The sequence below is a fragment of the Pan troglodytes genome, chromosome 1, assembly GCF_028858775.2.
Source record: "Pan troglodytes isolate AG18354 chromosome 1, NHGRI_mPanTro3-v2.0_pri, whole genome shotgun sequence".
In the NCBI taxonomy this organism is placed as follows: Eukaryota; Metazoa; Chordata; class Mammalia; order Primates; family Hominidae; genus Pan; species Pan troglodytes.
In genome coordinates this window covers 98,974,385-98,999,922 of record NC_072398.2, presented here as the reverse complement: position 1 = coordinate 98,999,922, position 25,538 = coordinate 98,974,385, and the positions used below count along the sequence as shown (strand labels likewise).

Genomic DNA, 25,538 nt, shown 5'->3' with positions numbered 1-25,538 from the left:
AACCAAGGGCTTGACATCAATGCAATTGTTAGTAAATTTTAAAAATTATTTTGAGGCTGGGTGCAGTGGCTCACATTTATAATCCTAGCACTTTGGGAGGCCAAGGCAAGAGGATCAGTTGGGCCCAGGAGTTCAAGCCCAGCCCGGGCAACAGTGAGACCCCGTCTACACAAAAAATACAAAAATTAGCAAGGTGGTGGTGGGCACCTGTAGTCTCAGCTACTTTGGAAGAGGCTGAGGTGGGAGGATTGCTTAAGCCTGGGAGGTCGAGGCTGCAGTGACCTATGATTGCCCCACTGCACTCACTGCTGACAGAGACCCTGTCTCAAAACAATAAAATAAAATAAAATAGGCCGGGTGCGGTGGCTCACGCCTGTAATCCCAGCACTTTGGGAGGCTGAGGCAGGCGGATCACGAGGTCAGGAGATCGAGACCAACCTTGCTAACACGGTGAAACCCCGTCTCTACTAAAAATACAAAAAATTAGCCAGGCGTGGTGGCGGCGCCTATAGTCCCAGCTACTCAGGAGGCTGAGGCAGGAGAATGGCGTGAACCCGGGAGGCAGAGCTTGCAGTGAACTGAGATCGGGCCACTGTACTCCAGCCTGGGCGACAGAGCGAGACTCCGTCTCAAAAAAATAAATAAATAAATAAAATAAAATAAAATAAAAATATTGGTTGGCCATGGTGGCTCACATCTACAATCCCAGCACTTTGGGAGGGTGGGGTGGGCAGATCGTTTGAACCCAGAGTTCAACAAAGCCTGGGCAATATGGCGAAACCCCATCTCTAAAAAAAAAAACATACAGAAATTAGCTGGGCATGATGGTGTGTGCCTGTGGTCCCAGCTACTTGGGAGGCTGAGATGGGGGGATCACCTGAGACCAAGGAGATTGAGACTGCAGTGAGCTGTGATTGCATCACTGTACTCGCCTGGGTAACAAAGTAAGACCCTGTTTCAAACAAACAAACAAAAATATATATATATATAAATTTTTAAAGGCCTGGAAAACAAATCTAAAAAGAGCATTAATTATCTGGAGTTCAACTGCTCCTCTCTTATAAGATAAGGCTTCACTCTGTCCAAAATGAGACTCTATAAAAATAATAAATTGAGCTCAAGGTTCCATTCATCTCTTCATTTGTTTTTAAAATAAATGTTATAAGCTGTTTATGAGTTATGAATTAATGAGTGCCCTAAGACAACTACTCTTAAAAAAAAACTTTTATAACTTTGAAGGCACTCTATGATAAAGCAAAATCAAAGGGATCAGTAAAAATTGGCATTATAGGCTCATTCTTTAAAGTGTATGAAATACAAATAAATAAAGTATAAAAAATGACTATGTCTTTAATTTTAGAGTTTGTTTATGGCTAATGTAACTCACCCTCTTCTTCCTCTTCTTCCCCTTCTTCAACATAGTCATCATCATCTTCTTCATCCTTGAAATTCAAATATTCAGTTTGAAGATTAAAAAATCATATGGATTTTTCACTCTTTCTTGTAATATATTCCAACAAGAGCAAAGAAACTATGGTTATTCTGTGTTTTGACAACCTCTGCCATTCTTATAAAGGTCCTTTTTAAAACCTAACTAAAGGGCCGGGCGCGGTGGCTCACGCCTGTAATCCCAGTACTTTGGGAGGCCAAGGCGGGCAGATGACCTGAGGTCAGGAGTTCCAGACCAGCATGGCCAACATGGTGAAACCCTATCTCTACTAAAAATACAAAAACTAGCCGGGCATGGTGGCAGGCGCCTGTAATCCCAGCTACTCGGGAGGCTGACCCAGGAGAATCGCAAGAACCTCGGAGGCAGAGGTTGCAGTGAGCTGAGATCGCGCCATTGCACTCCAGCCTGGCAGAAAAGAGCAAGGCTTCATCTCAAAAAAAAAAAAAAACCTAACTAAATCTGTAGTCTTTTTTTTTCTCTTTCCTTTTTTTTTATTTTTTATTTTTTTTTTGAGACAGAGTTTCGCTCTTGTTGCCCAGGCTGAAGTGCAATGGCGTGATCTCGGCTCACCGCAAACTCCGCCTCCCGGGTTCAAGCGATTCTCCTGCCTCGGCCTCCCGATTAGCTGGGATTACAGGCATGCGCCACCACGCCCAGCTAATTTTGTATTTTTAGTAGAGACAGGGTTTCTCCATGTTGGTCAGGCTGGTCTCAAACTCCCGACCTCAAGTGATCCGCCTGCCTCAGCCTCCCAAAATGGTGAGATTACAGGCGTGAGCCACTGCACCCGGCCAGCTGCCTAATTCCTGTATCAGAAATCATTCTTATACAATCAGTTGAAATAAAGCATCTCCATACCAGAATACCAGTAAGCTATAAGGAGCAAAAGGAATAGATGAGATAGCAAAAAGCATAAAAAGGAACACAATGAAAATCAGGAAATACTGCAGACTAAATTGAAGAAGGAGAGACAAGAAAAAAAGGGGAAGACTGAATGTGGCTTTTGTTGCAGAATTTGTTCATTAAAAAAAGAAAAGGTGGGGCCAGGTGCAGCGGCTCACCTGTAATCCCAGCACTTTGGGAGGCTGAGGTGCGTGGATCACCTGAGGTCAGGAGTTCAAGACCAGCCTGGCCAACAACAGTGAAACCCTGTCTCTACTAAAAATACAAAAAATTAGCCAGGTGTGGTGGTGGGCACCTGTAATCCCAGCTACTCAGGAGAGTGAGGCAGGAGAATCGCTTGAACTCAGGAGGCAGAGGTAGCAGTGAACCGAGATCGCACCACCCACTCCAGCCTGGGTGACAAGAACGAAACTCCGTCTCAAAAAAGAAAAAAAAAAGAACACTTAAAGTTCTGTTCTTCATTATATATAGCTCCTAACTCGCCAAGACCCCAAATGAATATAAATCCTATTTTTTCCATACTAGTTTCATCAGAAAATATGTGTCATTGATCGTTTATATTATGTATCTAACCAATGCAAAACTCATTGAAACAAATATTAGCAACTTCCAGTCTAAATAAGAGATGTTATTTTTAATAATAAAAAATACTTTAAATTATGAGTTTTAAAAATAAACTTCAATTTAACATTAGGAGAAAATAACTAACCTAAACTCCCAGGGGCTATAGATAACTTGTTCTAGTCAACTGACATTTCCCATGAGCCTACCATGTACCAGTCAGTGTACTAGATGCTGAGATACAAAGGTGAGTGGCACTCCCCTTAAGGAGCTCACCACTTAGCAGGAAGTGGCCAAATGATTTTACAAGTGTCTGTAGGCAATAGAATTCTGATCACGATTCAGAGGTAACAGATGGAGGAGTGACTGCCTAAGAAAAAATATAGAAAGCTTCAATGATGAGGCAACTGAAGAGTTGGGTTTGTAAAGATAAGAATTCACAAAGCATGATTTGGGTGGTGGTTGCACAAGTACATGCATATGTAAAATTCCATGGAGTTGTAAATAAAATCAGTGCACTTCACAAGCTTCACTCAGCAAAAAACAAAAAGTTCATCAGAGGCTCATTTCAGATAGAGTGAACAACATATTCATACACAGCCATAAAGGTAAAATAGTTTGGTGTGATTATTTAATTTGGAATCAAGGGAGATGAAGCTGGAGAAGAAAGCAGGGGCCGGGCACAGTGGCTCACACCTGTAATCCCAGCACTGTGGGATGCCAAGGTGGGCAGATAATTTGAGGTCAGGAGTTCAAGACCAGCCTGGCCAACATGGTGAAACCCTGTCTCTACAAAAAAACACAAAAATTAACCAGGCATGGTGGAGTGTGCCTGTAGTCCCAGCTACTTGGGAGGCTGAGGTGAGAGGATTGCTTGAGCCTGGGATGCAGAGGTTGCAGTGAGTCAAGATCGCACCACTGCACTCCAGCCTGGGCGACAGGGTGAGACTGTGTCAAAAAAAAAAAAAAAAAGCAGAAGGAAGCAAAGGCCAGAAATGAAAGGCCTTGTATGTCTTGGGGGCAAGAGGGAAACATTAAAGGGTTTCAAGAAGGCTGATGTATAATCACATTTGCATTAGACTAAACAGGCAGCACTGTGGAGAATACTCCTAAGTGGTGATGCTGTATTCAGACAGACTATTTAGAAAGCTACTACAAAAGTATAAGCAAGAGATAATTAGGAGAAAGAAACTTAAGTTTTCTTGAGTGCCTATAATGTGCCAGGGACTATATTCTTTACATAGATTACCTTGTTAAATCCTTAATCCTATGAGGTTGATATAACCTGTTTTTTTTTTTTTTTTGAGACAGAGTCTTGCTCTGTTGCCCAGGCTGGAGTGCAGAGGCACGATCTCAGCTCACTGCAATCTCCGCCTCCTGAGTTCAAGTGATTCTCGGTCTCAGTCTCACGATTAGCTGGGACTACAGGTGTGTGCCATCATGCCCAGCTAATTTTTGTATTTTTAGTAGATACGGGGTTTCCCCACTCATGTTGGTCAGGCTGGTCTCGAACTCCTGACCTCATGATCCACTTGCCTCAGCCTCCAAAAGTACTGGGATTACAGGTGTGAGCCACCATGCCCGGCCTAATCTGTTTTATAAATGCAGAAATTGAGGTTCACAGACATTTGTAAAATGTTTCCACCATACCATGCCATTGAGGCTATAATAGATTTGAAAGTTATCTGGGAGGTAAAATCAATAGGTGTTTATGATTATCTGGATATAGTTTGGGGTGGAGGACAATGAAAAAAAAGACAGGTGGATAGACATACGCACACCCACAACTTAGAAACAACTCTCAGATTGCTACAAAACACACTTTATATAGTACTTACTCCTATGCCTAGAAATTAATTTTCAGTGCAGGTAAGAAGTGTGTATTCACCTGAATTTCTTCTTTCATTAAGTATGAGAGGCCCACTTCCTCTTCTCCCTCTCCCAACTCTGAACCTGCTTCATCTTCATCTTCATCCTCATCCTCATCCTCCTCTTCCTCTTCCTCCTCCTCTTCCTCATATCCTTCCGGTGGACCAGCTTCATTTTCCTCTTCCTCTTCATCATCTTCATCTCCATCTTTAAAAAATCATTTAAAGATGAGTAAATGACTGGGTAAATGTTTCTTCCTAGGATGTTGATGCTTTTTACCCTTGCCCAATCACTTCAAACTTGTAAGCCAATAGGTGGAAAGTAACTCACAGCGATACTTTTTTTTTTTTTTTAAGATTTCTGTTTCACAACATTCCTAGTTATTCCTACAAACCAAATGTGAGAAGTATGGCTTCTAAATACTGGTATCCAATATATATCTAGATTCTCATGAAAATATTGCATGCACTAAAGTTTGTTTTACTTTGTGAACACTTCAAAACTTTGCTTGTGAGATGTTGGAGAGGCTGCAGAGACAAGGGAATGCTTATACACTGTTGGTGGGAATGTAAATTAGTTCAGCCACTATGAAAAGCAGTTTGGAAATTTCTCAAAGAACTAAAATACAACTACCATTCGACCCAGCAATCCCATTACTGGGTATATACCCAAAGGAAAGTAAATCATTCTACCAAAAGGACACATGCACTTGTATGTTCACCACAGCACTATTCACAATATCAAAGACATGGAACCAACCTAGGTGCCCATCAATGGTGGACTGGATAAAGAAAATGTAGAACATACACATGATGGAATACTACACAGCCATAAAGAAAGAATGAAATCATGTCCTTTGCAGCAACATAGATGCAGCTGGGGGCCATCATCCTAAGTGGATTAATGCAGAAACAAAAAACCAAATACTGCATGCTCACTCTTACAAGCAGGAGTTAAACACTGGGGACACAGGGACATAAAGATGGGAACAGACACTGGAAACTTCAAAAGAGGGGAAGGAGGGTGGCTGAAGAACTACCTATTAGGCACTATGTTCACTATTTGGGTGAGAGGATCAGTAGAAGACCAAACCTCAGCATCATGCAATACACCCATGGAATAAACTTGCACACGTACCCCCTTAATATAAAATAAAAAATAAACCTGCTTATCTATCATTTCATCATTTTATAACAGTATTTATCCATCAAATTTCTTTTTACGATGAAGAAGTTTTCACTCAATAGTAATGAGCAGTATCCCATTACTAACAGCTATTCTGTCATCTGATCTGTTAGTCATCCACTTACCTAAAACTGTATGCTCACAATATACTTCTAGATTATTTTTCATCCCTCAAAAAGAAATCCCATACCCATAGGCAGTCACTCTCCCATTTTCGTCTCCCCCAGCATCAAGCAACCAATAATCTACTTTCTGTCTCAATGGATTTGCCTATCCTGAAGTTTCTGCCTATTCTGAACCATATATATATATATATATATGTGGTTTTTTGTTTGTTTTTTTGTTTTGTTTTTGAGACAGAGTCTAACTCTGTCGCCCAGGCTACAGTGCAGTGACACGATCTCAGCTCACTGCAACCTTCGCCTCCCAGGTTCAAGCAATTCTGCCTCGGCTTCCCATGAACTTTCCATATAAATGAAGTCAAACAACACATGGTCTTTTGTGTCTCTCTTCTTTCACGTAGAAGAACATTTTCAAGGTTCATTCATGTGGCATGTATCACTACTTCATTCATATTTATGGTGATATAATATTGCACTGTATAGATAAACCACATTTTTAAAATCTGTTCATCGGGCCGGGGCGTGGTGGCTCACGCTGGTAATCCCAGCACTTTAGGAGGCTGAGGCAGGTGGATCACGAGGTCAGCAGTTCGAGACCAGCCTGACCAACATGGTGAAACCTCGTCTCTACTAAAAGTACAAAAAAATTAGCTGGGAGTGGTGGCGGGCACCTGTAATCCCAGCAACTTGGGAGGCTGAGGCAGGAGAATTGCTTGAAACCAGAAGGCAGAGGTTGCAGTGAGCCGAGATTGTGCCACTGCACTCTAGCCTGGGCAATAAGAGCAAAACTCCCTCTCAACATAAAAAAAAAAAAAAAAAAAAATTCCGTTCATCAATTGATAGACACTTGGGTTGTTTCTACTTTCTGGCTATTATAAGTGGTTGTTTTTTTAAAAAAAAAAATACTATTTAAGAGGTTGCCACTTTTACTGGGTGTACAACTTTCTACAGATATAAAATTTCACAGAGCTTCATGTTATAATAGTCATTAAATTCCCTGAAACTATGGGAAATCTGAAAGAAGAAATACTGGCTAGAGCTATGGGTTTTTAATTTTTTCTTGTCTTACTAATATCTTGTCGTGGATTTTTTTTTCACACCTAAATTTCCAGGCCCAATCTAATTTGCACAGCTACAGCAGAGGCTATAATTATGACACACTTATGAGTATTAAGAACGATTACCCTCATCATCCTCCTCTTCAGAGTCCGGCGCTTCATTATCCTCCTGATCAAATCCATCTAAGTATGTGATTTGCTGCAGCAGTTCAAAAATACTTTCTCTATAATCTTCCAGGTTTGTGATCTCACAGTTAAACAGGTCAAGACTTTTCAAATTTTTAAGATTTTGCTGGAAAAGTAAAGTTAAAACTTACATTCAAGATTTAAAATACCATGTTATTTCTTTTTTCTTTTTTCTTTTTTTTTTTTTTTTTGAGACGGAGTCTAGCTCTGTTGCCAGCTGGAATTCGGCGCCACGATCTCCGCTCACTGCAACCTCCGCCTCCCGGGTTCAAGCGATTCTCTTGCCTCAGCCTCCCGAGTAGCTGGGACTACAGGTGCGCACCACCATGCCCGCTAATTTTTGTGTTTTTGTTTTGTTCTGTTTTGTTGAGACGGACTTTTTGCTCTTGTTGCCCAGGCTGGAGTGCAATGGCACGATCTCAGCTCACCACACCTCCGCCTCCCGGGTTCAAGCGATTCTCCTGCCTCAGCCTCCCGAGTCGCTGGGATTACAGGCATGCGCCTCCACACGCAGCTAATTTTGTATTTTTATTAGAGACAGGGTTTCTCCACATTGGTCAGGCTGGTCTCGAACTCCCGACCTCAGGTGATCTGCCTGCCTTGGCCTCCCAAAGTGCTAGGATTACAGGCGTGAGCCACCGCGCCCGGCCTAATTTTTGTATTTTTAGTAGAGACGGGGTTTTATCATGTTGGCCAGGATGGCCTCGATCTCCTGACCTCATGATCGGCTCACCTCGGCCTCCCAAAGTGCTGGGATTACAGGCGCAAGCCACCGTGCCCGACCACATCATTTCTTTTTAATTTATGATCCAGAAAATATATATTTGAAATTGAGAATGATTTTTGTATTTTTCGAGTTTTATAATGAAGGGTTATTATATCAAGCACAACCAGCTCACCTGGCTAATTTTTATTTTTTATTTTTTATTTTTGTAGAGACAGGGTCTCACTATGTTGCCCAGGTTGGTCTCAAACTCCTGGACTCAAGCAATCCTCCCACCTCTTCCTCTCAAAGTGCTGGGATTACAGACATAAACCACTGTGCCCAGCCTCCAATCTTTTTTCAAAATCAGAGCAATAATTTTCAGCATGTCAGTTTTTCTTTTCCTTCCCTCAAACCAGGAAAGAAGGGGACAAATAATAAAATACTCAAAAAATAATCAAGAAGGAAAGAAAAAGAATGAAAGAAGGTTAAAAAAAAAATACTGGAAATGTTAAAACCAGATAGTCAACTCCTGAAGTTGATGATAAAATAAATTTCTCATTGATTTAAAAATTCATCTGAATATTTTAGTCTAAAAGAAACAAAAGCAGTAACTGCCTAGATCACAACATACAAAAAATTCTTAAGTTTTAAGAGTTAAATAGAAATTAATAGACACAAACAAATCTCAGAAAATTTAACCAAAAAAAGCAAGTCCAGAGACAAAACCGTTCCACTTACCAGAGCTTCTACTGTACTGAGATCTTTTATTTTGTTTCCACTCAGATTGAGGTAGGTAAGATTTGGACATTTCTCTGCTAGGACTTCCAAGCCTCCAGAAATTATATTATCACTAAGCTCCAACTATACATTCAACAAAGGAAAAAAACAAAGAATGGTAAAGGTATCATATCAAACTTTTTTTTTTTTTTTTTGAAATGTAGTCTCACTCTGTCGCCCAGGCTGGAGTGCAGTGGTGCGATCTCCACTCACTGCAACCTCCGCCTCCTGGGTTCAAGCAAATTCTCCTGCCTCAGCCTCCCAAGTAGCTGGGATTACAGGTGCCCACCACCACACCCAGCTAACTTTTGTATTTTTGGTACAGATGGGGTTTCACCATGTTAGCCAGGCTGGTCTCGAACTCCTGACCTCAGGTGATCCACCCGCCTCGGCCTCCCAAAGTGCTGGGATTACAGGCATGAACCACTGCGCCTGGCATATCAAAGATTTTTAAAGTATATCAATTTGAAGAAAAAAAAAACTGTCATTCTCTCTGGCTTCAAGAAACTATCACGACAGATCATTAATTTCCAAATTCCTTTCTACATCTGCCAAATAATGTATTAGAACACCTACATAATGGGCTCTTAACCCAGCTTGGATTCTAGTTGTACTACATTTGGATTTCATGATGTAGAGAAAAATATTTGGTATATATTAAATCCAAATTCATATTATAAGGCAATTCCACTATTAGATTTAAATTTCTAGGCCGGGCACAGAGGCTCACTCCTTTAATCCCAGCACTGTGGGAGGCCGAGGCAGGAGGATGACCGGAGCCCAGGAATTTGAAACCAGTCTGGACAACATGGTGAAACCCTATCTCTGCAAAAAATACAAAAATTAGCCAGGTGTGGTGGCGCATGCCTGTAGTCTCAGCTACTCGGGAGGCTGAGGTGGGAGGATGCTTGAGCTCGGGAGGCAGAGGTTGCAATGAGCCAAGATCTTGCCACGGCACTCCAGCCTGGCAAGACCCTGTCTCAAAAATAAATAAATAAATAAATTTATAAAAGCAGTATTTTTAAGACCCTGTCTCAAAAATAAATAAATAAATTTATAAAAGCAGTATTAGAGCTGATTCTCAAAATCCTATATAACTTTTTCTTATCTCTAGAAACTTAAAAACTTCTAATTAACAAGCAGAATGGTCATTCCATTTGGCCAAACACTAGACATAATAGCCGTGGCATTGAAATCATGATGCTTCACGTAAATGCCAACTTACTTTTCGAAGTTTATTTAAGCTGGGAAGCCGGGCCAGCGAACTTAGTTCCACATTAGCCATACTCAGAAATTCTAGTTCTTTGAAAGTATCATTCAGGCCTTCAATTTCCCCATTGACACATAGGCAATTATCAAGGACTAACTCTGTCACCTGTAAGAGGGAAAACATTAATTAATGATTCTTTAGTTTGTAATCTGTTTAGGTAGAGACCTGGGTCTTGACACTCTGGAAATGTATTAAAACCACCAATCTCCAGTTTGATTGCCCGTCAGTTAAAACAAAATACAACACAACAGAAACCCCAACAATCCCCTTACACAGATCCTTTTCATTTCCCCCCAAAACTGATATACAATCTAAAGTCATCACTATAAGTAATCTTTTAAATTTCTTTTTTTTCTTTTTTTTTTTTTTTTGAGACGGAGTCTTGCTCTGTTACCCAGGCTGGAGTGCAATGGCACGATCTCAGCTCACTGTAACCTCTGCCTCCTGGGTCCAAGCAATTCTCCTGTCTCAGCCTCTGGAGTAGCTGGGATTACAGGCGTATGCCACCACTCCCGGCTAATTTTTTTGTATTTTTAGTAGAGACAGGGTTTTGTCATGTTGGCCAGGCTAGTCTTGAACTCCTGACCTCAGGTGATTCGTCCCCCCTCAGCCTCCCAAAGTGCTGGGATTACAGGGATGAGCCACCTTGCCTGGCCATTTTTAAAATTTAAACTTGGACTAAAGTTCAATGCCTGCTTCAAATCACTGATGCATAAGAAACAAACTTTGAAGAAGTTCCCATGTGAAACCTGTTTCTGACCCTGATAAGGAGGACCCTCAACATCAGAGAATATATTTATGCAAGGAGCGAGTACCTGAGCTACCAGGAAAAGATTCAAGTGAGCTGCCCTAAAACCTACAAAGAGTGCCAGGCTCGGGGGCTCACGCCTGTAATCCCAGCACTTTGGGAAGCTGAGGCAGGTGGATCACTTGAGGTTAGGAGATCAAGACAAGCCTGGCCAACATAGTGAAACCCCGTCCCTACTAAAAATACAAAAATCAGCTGGGCGTGATGGTGGGCACCTGTAATGCCAGCTACTCGGGAAGTTGAGGCAGGAGAATCACTTGAACCCGGGCAGCAGAGGTTGCAGTGAGCCGAGGCCGCACCATTGCACTCCAGCTTGGGCAACAGATAGAGACTCTATCTCAAAAAAAAAAAAAAAAAAAAAAAAAACCTACAAAGAGAAGAAACTGTTTAATCACTTTTTCAGTTTAAACCTCCTTCTCTTTGGTTGATAAAACCATCATAACTCAAAAAAACCTCCTTACCCTTTATGAAGAAACGTTAGAAAGCTCCTCTGGGAACAGCCCAGAGGGCGTTATTGGTTCTCACATCCAGGCCAAACGGTATCACCCAGAACAATACATTCTTAACAAAATGTTACTTCTCCCTACCACTCTGGTATAATAGCATTTCTGTGCACTTTTCCCCATTCCTCAAGGAGTGGGGCTGAATTCCCTATTAGGTAAGAGTTGTAGTAACAAACTTCCTGGTGTGGGCCTGAATGGACTTAATCTTTAAGGGAAAGGTTGAAGATCCTGGTTCTCTATACCCAATGTGAAAACCTGTTTGAGGTATCTGAGGGCTAAAATTTGGCAACAAGGAATGCCACCTTCTCTATTTGAATATGATTTTGACATAATTATTTCTGTGGCCAGAAAGAGCATCTTGAGCTCCGTTTTGGAGAAGAGGAAACTATGGCCCAGAGATGAAGAATGGCTTGCCTAGAGTCACAGTTGGTTTGCCGAAGGACTGTGAATTGGTTCTGTCTTCAGACTCTCCGTTTAGCTGAGGAGTGGGGGCTACTAGATTTGGTGTCAGAAAACCAGTTCCTCCACTTCTGTAAATCATTTCACTGCCCTGAGACTGTCTGCTAATTTGGATTCTAGAACAACACAATCCACCTTACAAGTATGTAAGGAGGAAAGTAAATAACAAACGGGTAAAGTGCTTTGTAAACTGTCTATACAAATATAAGAGACCGTTATTACAACACAGCGGAAGAAGTTGAAAAAAGGCAACGTCCTGCACACCCCAAAACTGGCAAAGAAATTACTACAATCACTAAGTGAAAGAATCCTGGCGGGGGAGGCGGGGGCGGGATTCAATTTTCCAACCCAAGCCACCAAAAAGTATTCTAAACGTGTGCTTGTGAGAGACAGCTTTTAAAGTTTGATTTTGGGTTTTTTTTTTTTTTTTTTTTTTCCTGAAGCCTCTAAGAATAAGCTCTAGAAACTTCAAGTTCTCTCCGGGATGACCCTGATAGCAAGCAACTGTTTCCTCTCCCTGGCCCCTGCCAATTTCAGAAAACAGGCACTTAAAAAAAAAAAAAAAATCTTAGTTGCCACTCCACACGCCGGACGCGAAAGCCCAGACAGACCCTGCTCATTCTCTATGCCGATCTGCACAGACACCACCCCAGTTATATCCTTCTATCGATCGGTCGATCCAGCTACAGACAACTCCCTTACGTTCCAATTCTAGGCTTATTTCAGCAAGACTGATGCTTTCCTCTGCGAGGCTCCCCGCTGGCCACCAGCCCTGCTCTCGCGACCTGCCGCTCCGACTGACGGGAAACCCCACACGGGGCGGGGACTCCCCAAGGAAAAAAGGGGTCGCCTCCCAACCCGCGTTGTCCTCGCGCCTTCGCCCTGGGTAGGTGAGGCCGAGAAGGCAACCGCGAAAAGGAGGCGGAAACGCCTCCTACCCGACCCCCGAAAAGTTGACCGCGACCCCGCCTCACGTGGCCCCTCCCAACCCCGTCTCTTTAAGGCGACAGCAGTGAGAGCGCATCATTTAGTTTCGGCGAACCCATCTTTAAAGCACGAAACTACTACGTCCCTTATGTTGAGTTTTGTGAAACCGTCTCCAGGGATCAAATTCAGAGTTGCGGCCACACGACGTGCCACATATCGTTACACGGCGGGGGAAGAAGCGGATTACCCCTCCCGTCCCCTCCCCACCTCCGGTCACTGCGACGAGTCCCCAAACTCGCCCGCGGTCGGAGAACCCGCCGCTGACCCAGATTCCGCCGGGCGAAGGGCAGAGGGCGGCGCGCGCGGCTTCCCGGAGGAGTGGGCGCCGCCGGAGCAGACAGTGCGCGGACCCTGCAAGCGACCCCAGCCCGCGCCCGTCGCGACGTCGGACGCCCAGGGCCTCAAGGCCGGGGGAGCCCACCCCCTAAAAAGATGAGTTGGCCGCACTGCAGAAAAGTTGGACTAACTTCTCAGGCGCCTATGGCTGCGGCAGGGGCTGTGGGACTGGGGGGTCGCGCCCACGCCGCCGGCCCCCAGGAGGAGGAGTGACGGGAGCGAAGCGGCGGAGCGCCCCCACCAGCCCGCTTCCCGCCCCCACGAGGTCAGGACGCCCGACTCGATGAAAGCCGAAAGGAGCTAAGCCCCCATGCACACACAAAAACGCCCCTAGAAACTTCAACCCTTCGCCATTTTAAGTAGAAGATTTTAATGATTTAAAACTTAAAATTAAACATTTCCCCAACCCTAACCCGGGGGGATGGGGGCTAACTTATTACTCCATCCCCGCACACCCACCCAGGACCACCAGAAATCCGATCCTCAGAATACTGGACTGATGGGGAAGGGGTGGGGGCTGAGTCATCTCACCTCCTCCGGGGATCTGTTCCTTAACTCCAGGTTAATCTTCTTCTTCATCTCCATGTCCTCCTCTTGCTCTTCAGCTCCTACTCTCCTTTTCCCTTTCCTGCCTTCCCCAATACCCCCAACCCAAAATTTTTAAGAGATTTAGAAATGAATGAAAAGGAACGCAAATATAAACGCCCACTACCACCAGATAGGTGTGGGGGAGAAAGAAGAGAATAGCAAATGGAGTCCAAGAGTTGGGACTCTAACTCAGCTGCCCCCACCTCCTTGTCCACACACTAGCGCGCGCACACACACGCACGCACGCGCGCACACACATACACACACACATACACACACACACCCGCAGTTCCTTCCCCTTCAATGGCTGCTCAGAGACTGAGCCTCCATGACACGGCACCGCCAACCCCCTGGCCTACACTCCACCCACCTCCCAAACGTGTTGGTTGATTCTTCGGCGTCACATTACTTCATTGGGCTAGGTAAAGGTCTATCAGTCTTCAGGGAGGCCCTGGACCAAAAACTCCGTACCTATTGGCTACGATCAAGCGCGCAGTTAATTTTGATAGGTCCAGGAGGGTGTACGTCCCGGAGAAATGATTTTGAATCCCAGTACCCCCCCTGCTTTTCTTTATGTAGTTGGCGCGCTTTCCCTGGGCACTCGGACAGTTTCGTTGTCTGTTGGATTTGGTTTTTAGTTTTTGGTTTTTTATTCTGTTGTTAGTGTTAAAGAGGGAGAAAGCATCCTTCCGTGCCCAAGTTGCGATACTGATAATTCACCACACGGCACGCACTGGCTCTTGGCCGTTTTAAAAGCATAGCCTCTGCTTTGCAACCAAGGTGTACAGCAACGTGCGCATCACATTAAAAAGATGCCTTCGTGGCATTGTCCTGCTGGGGTCAGGCTCTTCACAGAGACTGACCTTCCGTGATGCAGAGCTAGAGCCGAGATTTTAAAGATGGTAGTTTAACACCATAAAAGACAACAATTTTGAAAGCAGTTGGGTGAAAGCAGTATGTAAGTTAGTAATATTTAAATAAAACTATCCTGGAGGAATTGTTACTGAGTTAATTGTTGCTGTAATAAACGCTAAGACCTTGGAGGAAAAACGACGCTGTCCTAATGAAAATCAGACATTAATTAGCATAGAAATGGCACCGCGATGCCGCTCTAATTTCCCTTTGGTTGGTTTCCATGGAAATCTGTAGGTAAAGTGTGCTTTTAAAAGTGTTTATCGCTTCTCTGCCTTTTGGCTAAGATCAAGTGTAGGATCTGTTCTTAACAGTTTAATATCTGATATATTTTCTATCCGAGTCCAATATATTAAATGGATTTGGGGAGCAGGAAGACGGAATAGGAGCTTGCTTGTTCACTTCACGCATCGATCTGGTATTGCAGTACCTCCAGGAACAGTGCACCCCCTCAGGGGATTAAAATTTAGTGTTCAAAACAGAAGAAGGAAAAAAAAAACAGTCTGTCTATGTGGGATGGGATATAAAAGAGTGGGATAAGAATTATCTTTTGGCCGGGCGTGGTGGCTCCCACCTGTAATCCCAGCACTTTGGAAGGCCAAGGCGGTTGGATCACCTGAGGTCAGGAGTTGGAGACCAGCCTGACTAACATGGTGAAACCTCGTCTCTACAAAAAATACAAAATATTAGCCGGGTGTGGTGGCGTGCGCCTGTAATCCCAGCTACTCCAGAGGCTGAAACAGGAGAATTGCTTGAACCCGGGAGGCGGAGGTTGCAGTGAACCGAAATCGTGCTATTGCACTCCAGCCTAGCAGCAAAAGCGAAATCATGTCTCAAAAATAAAAAGAATTATATTTTAAAATTTTGTCTCGACGGTCTAACTTTTTTCTTAGCTCTTGCTTAAATTATATCATTCTTATTCCCTTACACCATTCTCAGGATAAATAACCAAATAAATTCCAAATGATTTGGGGAAGGAAGTGGAAAGTGGGGGAATTAGTCCCATGCCTCCCAGAACTGGTTGCTATTTTTCCTGTTTCTCAGGTTAGAGATCTTTGGCTTTCCAACACAGACTCCTCACAACTCCACCTTCCCTACTCCACCCCACACAGAGACACACTGCTCCTCAAAGAGGATTACATTTAAAATGTAAATGCTGACCCGGCGCGGTGGCTAACGCCTGTAATCCCAGCACTTTGGAAGGCCAAGGCGGGTGGTCACCTGAGGTCAGGAGTTCGAGACCATCCTGGCCAACATCGTGACACCCCATCTCTACTAAAAATACAAAAATTAGTGGGACGCGGTGGCGCGCGCCCGTAACCCCGGCTAGAATCGCTTAAACCCAGGAGCGGGAGATTGCAGTGAGCCTGAGCGACAGAGTGAGCCGAGATGGCGCCACCGCACTCCAACCTGGGCGACAAAGTGAGACTCTGTCTCAAAATAAATAAATAAATAAATAAAATGCCATAGGGCATGTACATAAGACTCTCAGGCAAAGGAGAGCAAAACATGGTTGAAGGGGAAAAGAGAAGAGGGAGGGACTGTCTACCAAAGTCCTCAAGGAAACTGAGGAGTAGGTAGAGAAGGAAAAAAATGTATGGAAGCCAAAGAAGAGATGGAAGAGATTATTAATGGTAGGGTTTCAAATAAAAGATGATGATTGGGATTAAATTATATCCTGGAAATAATCAATGTGAAGAAAGGCCATGAACTCATTTTACTATTGAATAGTGGCTGCAGAAAGTACACCATAGGTCCGGGCGCGGTGGCTCACGCCTGTAATCCCAGCACTCTGGGAGGCTGAGGCGGGTGTATCATGAGGTCAGGAGATCGAGACCATCCTGGCTAAAACGATGAAACCCCGTTTCTACTAAAAATACAAAAAAATTAGCCGGGCGTGGTAGCGGGCGCCTGTAGTCCCAGCTAGGCAGGAGGCTGAGGCAGGAGAATGGCGTGAACCCGGGAAGCGGAGCTTGCAGTGAGCCGAGATCGCGCCACTGCACTCCAGCCTGGGAGACGAGCGAGACTCCGTCTCAAAGAAAAAAAAAAGAGTGAAATTTAGTCAGGAGAAAAGCCAAAGCCAAACACATGTACCAGATCAGATCACTCTTTATTTAAGCTGAAGTAATTAGGTAGGGTTTAAATGGCAAAATGAAAAGTGAGGTTAAATAACCAAGTTAAGGTGGGGCACGGTGGCTCTCGCCTGTAATCCCAGCACTTTGGGAGGCTGAGGTGGGCAAACCACTTGAGGCCAGGAGTTTGAGACCAGCTTGGCCAACATGGTGAAACCCCATCTCTACTAAAAATACAAAAATTAGCCGGGCTTGGTGTCATATGCCTATAATCCCAGTTATCTGGGAGGCTGAGGCACAAAAATCACTTGAACCCAAGAGGTGGAGGTTGCAGTGCGCCAAGATCATGATATTGCACTCCAGCCTGGGCGACAAAGCAAGATTCTGTCTCAAAAAAAACAAAAAAAAACAAACAAACAAAAAACAAGTGAAGCAGGCGAGAGAGTGATTCAGAAACTCCTTTAATCCACCAGTAAGAAAGCTCCCTCAAGATATTTATTATTATTATTATTTTTTTTTTTTTTTTTTTTTTTTTTTTTTTGAGACAGAATCTCCTTCTGTCGCCCAGGCTGGAGTGCAGTGGCGCCATCTCAGCTCACTGCAAGCTCCACCTCCCGGGTTCACACCATTCTCCTGCCTCAGCCTCCTGAGTAGCTGGGACTACAGGCGCCCGCCACCAAGCCCGGCTAATTTTTGTATTTTTAGTAGAGACAGGGGGTTTCACCGTGTTAGCCAGGATGATCTCGATCTCCTGACCTCGTGATCCACCTGCCTCGGCCTCCCAAAGTGCTGGGATTACAGGCTTGAGCCACCACGCCTGGCCCCTCAGGATATTATTAAATTCAACATGCCTTTAACATTCAAAATCCAAGCTCATCTACTGCTGCTGAATATCTTGTTTGCACTTCTAGATCTACTCTTCACGCTTCTCCACCCTGCTCTGTAACCCAGAACCTATATGGACTGCGTGAAGTCCTGTGGCTTCCTGGACTTGGTCCTGATAGGAAATCAGGTCAGGAGGAAAGTGAGGTTGGACATTTATTCCCCAGCTTCCTCTCTGCCAGGTCCATACAAAATGGCTGAGTCCTCTACGGAAAGCCATAGATGGTGTCAGAACTGTGGTGGACACTGTGATGTACCACCCAGCTTTTCCTTCAGGAATGAGGAACTTGTTCCTGTAGCTGCTGGGAGTACTACTGGAAGATGACCCTAAACTGTCAGCCCTTTTAGGGGATTGCCTGGCTCAAGATTACCTCACTCAAGGTTATACCTCCTTTTGGGGAAGCCTGAATCCAACGAGTGATTAACACAGAGGTGTAAAGGACCAGCCTGCCCTTTTGCCCAGTTTTAGACAAACTCAGAAGGGTCATCCCAGCTCCAGAGCACCCTGTTGGGGTCAGCTGAGGCCTTCGTTAGGATGGCATTGCCATTCAGTTTCTCTCTCTACTTCATCCTGCTTCTTTCTTCTCCCTCCCACAGGTAATGGTCCCAATATCACTCAACAACAAATGTCCCGACATCTCAGTCTGCTTCCTGGGGACATGTGACAGTGGCTCTCTCCAAATACCTACCCTCTGAGAACGCCCAAACTAACCTATAAAAGCAATCACCTAGAGAAGCCTTGAGACCATGTGAAGAGAGTGACAGGTGCCCAGCCAGCCCCCAGCTTCTTCAACCCCCATTTCCAGTTGCAGCCACCATCTGACCTCACGAGAGATCCTGAGTCAGAACCAGCCAGCTCAGCCTTTCCCAAACTCCTGTGTCACAGAAATCACCAGAAATAATAAAATAATCATTATTCTTTTAAATATCTAAATTTGGGGTTGTTAGGTAGCAATAGTAATTGGAACAACTTCCTAGCACACATTTTTCTGATCAAATCTCACTAGTGCACCGGGCACAGTGGCTCACGCCTGTAATCCTAGCACTTTGGGAGGCTGAGGTGGGCAGATTACTTGAGGTCAGGAGTTCGAAACCAGCCTGGCCAACATGGTGAAACCTTGTCTCTACTAAAAATACAAAAACTTAGCCGGGCATTGTGGTGGACACCTGTAATCCCAGCTACCTGGGAGGCTGAAACAGGAGAATTGCTTGAACCCAGGAGGCAGAGGTTATGGTGAGCCGAGATCGTGCCATTGCACTCCAGCCTGGGTGACAGAGTGAGACTCCATCTCAAAAAAAAAACAAAAAACAAACAAACAAACAAAATCTCACTAGTGCCCTTTTTGTTCTGTGATGACAGGTGATAGTCATTCTGCTCCTTTTAGTTTTGCTTATGCTATTTTCTACCTTAAACAAAACAAATTCCCTCCTCTGAATTCTCAGCACTTATTAAATGTTCTACTCATTTAGCATTTACCTTATGATGCCTTGCAACATCTCATATATATGTTTGTGTGTGTGCGTGGTTTTTTTTTTGTTTTTGTTTTGTTTTTTTTTTTTGAGACAGAGCTCACTCCATTGCCCAGGCTGGAAGTAAGTGGCGAGATCTTGGCTCACTGCAACCTCCGCCTCCCGGGCTCAAGCAACTCTCCTGCCTCAGCCTCCTGAGTAGCTGGGACTACAGCTGTGCACTACCACACCTGGCTAATTTTTGTATTTTTAGTAGAGATGGGGTTTCACCATGTTAGCCAGGCTGGTCTTGAACCCCTGACCTCAGGTGATCCACCCACTTCGGCCTCCCAAAGTGCTGGGATTACAGGGGTGAGGCACTACGCCCGGCCTCATATATGTTATTTAACTCTGATTGCTCCCAACTAGATTGGAATTTCCTACAGGGAAATCAAGTCAGTTAACTTGGCTTTCTCTGGCATCACTCATAGGAGTGGGCACAGTGCTGAGCACAGAGTGGGTATTTAAGACAGTTTTAATAATTGATTATACCTCAAATAAGTCTCAGCTAGTAGTTTAAATTCATACTTCTTTTTTTTTTTTGACAGAGTCTCGCTCTGTAGCCAGGCTGGAGTGCAGTGGCACGATCTCAGCCCACTGCAACCTCCGACTCCCTGGTTCAAGCGATTCTCCTGCCTCAGCCTCCGGAGTAGCTGAGATTACAGGCACGTGCCACCACGCCCAGCTAATTTTTGTATTTTTAGTAGAGATGGGGTTTCACCATGTTGGCCAGGATGGTCTCGATCTCCTGACCTCGTGGTTTGCCCACCTTGGCCTCCCAAAGTGCTGGGATTACAGGCGTGAGCCACCACGCCCTGCCTTTAAATTCATACTTCTATTAGGAAATAATTTGGTTGATGCTTTCTTGGGGAATAGGTGATGGAGTAGGAGTTAAGAATAACTACAAGCCAGGTGCAGTGGCTCACGCCTGTAGTCCCAGCACTGTGGGAGGCCGAGGCGGGCGGATCACGAGGTCAGGAGATCGAGATCACCCTGGCCAACATGATGAAACCCCGTCTCTAGTAAAACTACAAAAATTATCTGGGTGTGGTGGCACGTGCCTGTAATCCCAGCTACTCAGGAGGCTGAGGCAGGAGAAATGCTTGAACCTGGGAGGCAGAGATTGCAGTGAGCTGAGACTGCACCATTGTACTTCAGCCTGAGTGACAGAGCAAGCCTCTGTCTAAAAAAAAAAAAAAAAAAAAGAATAGCTACAGACTGCTGTTCTGCTCTTCTCTTAACCTTTTCACTTTCCCTTTTCCAAACTAGTTAATTTGCAGTTTAAAGATAAAGGTAGGCCAGTGCAACTAATGCATTTTCTCCAGAGTTTAAACTCACTTGGAACCACCAGAAATCATTCCCACTCATACCACTGAGAAATCCTCTCCCAGAAAACCACCCAGCAGGGTCACTACTGCTCTCCTTAGCACTAGGAGAGATGATCAATACCCAGAGAACACCAATAATTCTAGATGCCCACTGTGCTAATATGTTTTGAGAACCTTCCAGGTCAACACCCTTTAAGGCAATGTAGGTTTTTATATTTGTACAGGACCTTAGAGTTAGGGGATATATGTCTATATATATCCTATATATTCTATCTATAGATCTAAAGTGAGTTACTTTTACAAAAAAACAAAAACAAAAACAAAAAACACTGAATTTTATGAGGTTAAGTGGTGTGGTAAATTGTCTGCAAAAGTAGAAAAATAGTTATCAACAGTTTCTCCCATCCCTGTGCACACACCACACTCCCCCCATCAGGAGGTGGAGTCTGTTTCTTTTACCCTTGAATCTGGGCTAGTCTTATGACTTGCTTTCACCAATAGAATGTAGTGGAAATAACACTGTGCCAGTTCTGGGCCTATTCCTTAAGAGACCTGGCAGTTTCCGCTTTGCTCTTTGGGAAGCCATTTCTCATATAAAGAAGTCTAACTACCCTATTGGAGAGAGTGGCCATGTATCTTTCATTGTAGATAGAGGCCCTGGGAAATGAGAGATTATGAAGGGAGAGAGAGCCTAGACATCCTCCAGCTGTCCCAGCCAACCAGTGCAGGCCCCAGCCATGCAAGTGAAGTTGACTTGGATCCTCCAGCCTTTTGTCAAGCTGCCCAGCCAACACCATGTGGAGTAGAGACAGGCTATTCCACTATGTTCTGGCCAAATTAAAGAATCTTTCTCTTTTTTTTTTCTTTTTTTTTTTTTGAGACAGAATTTTGCTCTTGTTGCCCAGGCTAGAGTGCAACGGCATGATCTTTGCTCACCGCAACCTCCGCCTCCTGAGTTCAAGCGACTCTCCTGCCTCAGGCTCCTGAGTAGCTGGGATTTCAGGCATGCACAACCATGCCTGGCTAATTTTGTATTTTTTTTAGTAGAGATGGGGGTTTCTCCATGTTGGTCAGGCTGGTCTCGAACTCCCAACCTCAGGTGATCCACCTGCCTCGGCTTCCCAAAGCGCTGGGATTACAGGCGTGAGCCATCACGCCTGGCCTAAAGAATTTTGAGTACGGCCAGATGTGATGGCTCACACCTATAATCCTAGCACTTTGGGAGGCCAAGGTGGCCAGATCACGAGGTCAGAAGTTTGAGACCAGCCTGATCAAGATGGTGAAACCCTGGCTCTACTAAAAATACAAAAATTAGCCGGGCATGGTGGCACACACCTGTAATCCCAGCTACTCAGGAGGCTGAGGCAGGAGAATCGCTTGAACCTGGGAGGCGGAGGTTGCAGTGAGCCGAGACTGCACCACTGCACTCCATCATGGGCAACACGAGCGAAACTCCATCTCAAAAAAAAAAAAAAAAAAAGAATCTTGAGTAAGGCCAGATGTGGTGGCTCACACCTGTAATCCTAGCACTTTGGGAGGCAGAGGCAGGCGGATCGTTTGAGCACAAGCGTTTGAGACCACTGTAGGCAACATGGCAAAAATCCATCTCTACAAAAAATACAAAAAATTAGCCAGGCATCGTGGCATATACCTGTAGTCTCAGTTACTTGGGAGGCTGAGGTAGGAGAACCAACTAAGCCATGGAGGTCCAGGCTGCAATGAGCCAAGATCATTCCACTGCACTCCAGCCTGGGTGACAGAGTAAGACCCTGTCTCAAACAAACAACAACAACAGCAAAAGAATATTGAATAAATAAAGCATAGTTGTTGTTTTAAACTACTCATTTTTAAGGTTGTTTATTAATTATTAATAAATAAGTAAACAATAGCAATAATAGATAACTAGAAGATAACTAAAACAAGAGGTAGTGATTAGTAATTTGTAAATATGAAACTCAAATTCATTTCCTCTATTTCCTCTTTTTCGAAGTTCAACTCTTTTTCCAAAGGTTACCAATATAATCCTGTTTAATTCATGGGTGCACAAAAAGTTCTGCTCCCTAAAATATCATTCTTATTATCTATTGATGCTCAAAATGCCACAAATAGATACCCAATCTTATGACTCCCATTGAGATACAAAAACTCCAGGATGACTAACAGGTAAACTTTTTTTTTTTTTTTTTTGAGGCAGGGTCTGGCTCTATCACCCAGGTTGGGGTGCAGTGGTGGGATCTCAGCTCACTGCAACCTATACATCCCAGGCTCAAGTTATCCTCCCACCTCAACTCCCCAAGTAGCTGGGACTACAGGCATGCCTGGTTAGTTTTGGGTTTTTTTGTTTTTGTTTTTTTGTATTTTTAGTAGAGACAGAGTTTCACCATGTTGCCCAGGCTGGTCTCAAACTCTTGAGCTCAAGTGATCCTCCCACCTTGGCCTCCCAAAGTGCTGAGATTACAGGCGTGAGCCACTGCAACCAGCCTAGTAAACTTGATTAATCTATTAAACCTTTGTTGAATATCTTTATCAAATAATTTTTAGAAAAGATTCTGATTGGCAGCATGAAAACTATAAAATGATCAAACTACCCTATATTTTCCAGGATTTTTCAAGTTTTTTCTTTAATTTGGGATCCTCTTCTCTGTAGAGATTGTCAGTAAATGGTGAAGAGAGAAGATTGCATATTGTTACGGTAAACTCTTTTTTTTTTTTTTTTTTTTGAGACAGAGTCTCGCTCTGTCGCCCAGGCTGAAGTGCAGTGGCGCGATCCCGGCTCACTGCAAGCTCCGTCTCCCGGGTTCACGCCATTCTCCTGCCTCAGCCTCTTGAGTAGCTGGGATTACAAGCGCCCACCACCACGCCCGACTATTTTTTTGTATTTTTAGTAGAGATGGGGTGTCAACGTGTTAGCCAGGATGGTCTTGATCTCCTGACCTCGTGATCCGCCCGCCTCGGCCTCCCAAAGTGCTGGGATTACAGGCATGAGCCACTGCGCCCGGCCAGTAAACTCTTGATTACTGCCATGTGAATACAAAATTCTGTGGAATATCTACAAAAATATAAAATTCTAGGTTGAGCTTTCCCAGTTTGAATCACCTCTCTACATGCTAAGGGAGTGAGTGTAAACAAGTTCTAACATTAGCCAAAGTCAAACAAAATTAGAAGAGTAAGTCTCCTAGAAACAAATCCATATTGCAATATCAAATAGATATGATTTAGAGATTTTGGCTGGGTGCGGTGGCTCACACCTGTAATCCCAGCACTTTGGGAGGCTGAGGCGGGTGGGTCACGAGGTCAGGAGATCGAGACCATCCTTGTCAATATGGTAAAACCCGGTCTCTACTAAAAATACAAAAATTAGCTGGGCATGGTGTCACGTACCTGTAATCCCAGCTACTCAGGAGGCTGAGGCAGGAGAATTGCTTGAACCTGGGAGGTGGAGGCTGCAGTGAGCTGAGTTTGCCCACTGCACTCCAGCCTGGGCAACAAAGAGAGAGACTCCATCTCAAAAAATAAAAATCAAAAAAATTTACAAATTTATCTTACGGCAACTCTTTGTCATCTGTGCTACTGGATAAACACAGTAATTCTGTCACCCAGGCTGGAGAACAATGGCGTGATATTGGCTTACTAGAACCTCCGCCTGCTGGTTCAAGCAATTTTCCTGCCTCAGCCTCCTGAGTAGCTGGGACTACAGGAGTGCACCATCACGCCCAGCTAATTTTTGTATTTTGTTTTTGAGACAGAGTTTTGGTCTTGTTGCCCAGGCTAGAGTGCAATGGGGCAATCTTAGCTCACTGCAATCTCTGCCTCCCAGGTTCGAGCGATTCTCCTGCCTCAGCCTCCCAAGTAGCTGGGATTACAGGCATGCACCAGCATGCTCGGCTAATTTTTGTATTTTTAGTAGAGATGGGGTTTCCTCATGTTGGCCAGGCTGGTCTCAAACTCCTGACCTCAAGTGATCCACCCACCTCGGCCTCCCAAAATGTTGAGATTATAGGCATGAGCCACGGTGCCCGGCCAAATTTGTAATTTTGGTAACAAGGTTACCTTCAAAACATAACTTGAGGCTAGGTCCAGTGGCTGACACCTGTAATCACAGCACTTTGGAAGGCTGAGGCAGAGGATTGCTTGAGCCCAGAAGTTCTAAACCAGCCTGTGCAATATAGCAAGATCCTGTCTCTATTAAAAAAAAAAAAAAGGTGGGCACGGTGGCTCACACCTGTAATCCCAGCATTTTGGGAGGTCGAGGTGGGTGGATCACCTGATGTCAGGAGTTCGAGACCAGCCTGGCCAACATGGTGAAACCCTGTCTCTACTAAAAAAATACAAAAATTAGCTGGGTGTGGTGGCAGGTGCCTATAATCCCAGCTACTCAGCAGGCTGAGGTAGGAGAATTGCTTGAACCTGGGAGGCAGAGATTGCAGTGAGCCAAGATCGTGCCATTGTACTGCAGCCTGGGCAACAAGAGCGAAACTCCATCTCAAACTAAAAAAAAAAAAAAAAAAAAAAAAAAAAAAGGCCAAGCATAGTGGCTCACACCTGTAATCTCCACACTTTGGAAGGCTGAGGAGGATTGCTTCAGGAGTTCAAGACCAGCCTGGGCAACATGGGGAGACCCTGTCTCTACAAAAAATAAAAAATTAGCTGGGCGTGGTGGTGCCCACCTGTGGTCCCAGCTACTCAGGAGGCTGGGGTGGGAGGATCGCTTGAGCCCAGGAGGTTGAGGCTAGAGTGAGCTGTCATTTTGCCACTGCAATCAATCAATAAAAACTGAAAACTTATGGTTAATATGGAGAATTTAATATCTATATTTACCTATATTTCCTCCCAAATCTTAATAAAATGACTTTGAAAGAATGAGATCTAAATACAAAGGACAAAGAGAATGAGCAAGAAGACAACTGAGGAGAGACCTCAACAAAATTTTGGAATCTGTAAAGCTGATGAACAATGTAGTTCAGATATGCTTCTTTACTTCTGAGGTTTTCCTTCTTTTTTTTTTTTTTTTTTTTTTTTTTTGAGACAGAGTCTCGTTCTGTTGCCCAGGCTGGAGCACACTGGCGC

At 44.3% G+C, this 25,538-nt stretch overlaps 1 protein-coding gene and 1 non-coding gene across 18 annotated transcripts in view; one reads left to right on the top strand and one right to left on the bottom strand.

Annotated features, from left to right (window-relative positions):
* The window catches only part of ANP32E (acidic nuclear phosphoprotein 32 family member E), a 39,802-nt gene that overhangs the window by 3,325 nt on the left and 10,939 nt on the right, over positions 1–25,538 (bottom strand). For 3 of the 17 annotated variants that reach the window (XM_054670451.2, XM_054670455.2, XM_009430600.5), the window contains exons 1-6: positions 13,712–14,170; positions 10,043–10,192; positions 8,779–8,901; positions 7,275–7,440; positions 4,803–4,990; positions 1,388–1,442 (exon numbers count right to left, since the gene is read on the bottom strand). In XM_054670451.2, coding sequence (XP_054526426.1) covers positions 1,388–1,442; positions 4,803–4,990; positions 7,275–7,440; positions 8,779–8,901; positions 10,043–10,192; positions 13,712–13,765 — 736 coding nt within the window. In that variant the 5' untranslated portion in view covers positions 13,766–14,170. Of the gene's footprint in view, positions 1–1,387; positions 1,443–4,802; positions 4,991–7,274; positions 7,441–8,778; positions 8,902–10,042; positions 10,193–12,559; positions 13,393–13,711; positions 14,179–25,538 lie in introns of those variants that run through there. The other 14 variants (XR_010158442.1, XR_008540313.2, XR_008540315.2 and 11 more) reach the window with 12 other exon arrangements.
* Positions 14,943–15,132, top strand: LOC112206905 (U2 spliceosomal RNA). The gene has a single exon (XR_002941402.1). It is a non-coding gene; the product is annotated as a U2 spliceosomal RNA (small nuclear RNA).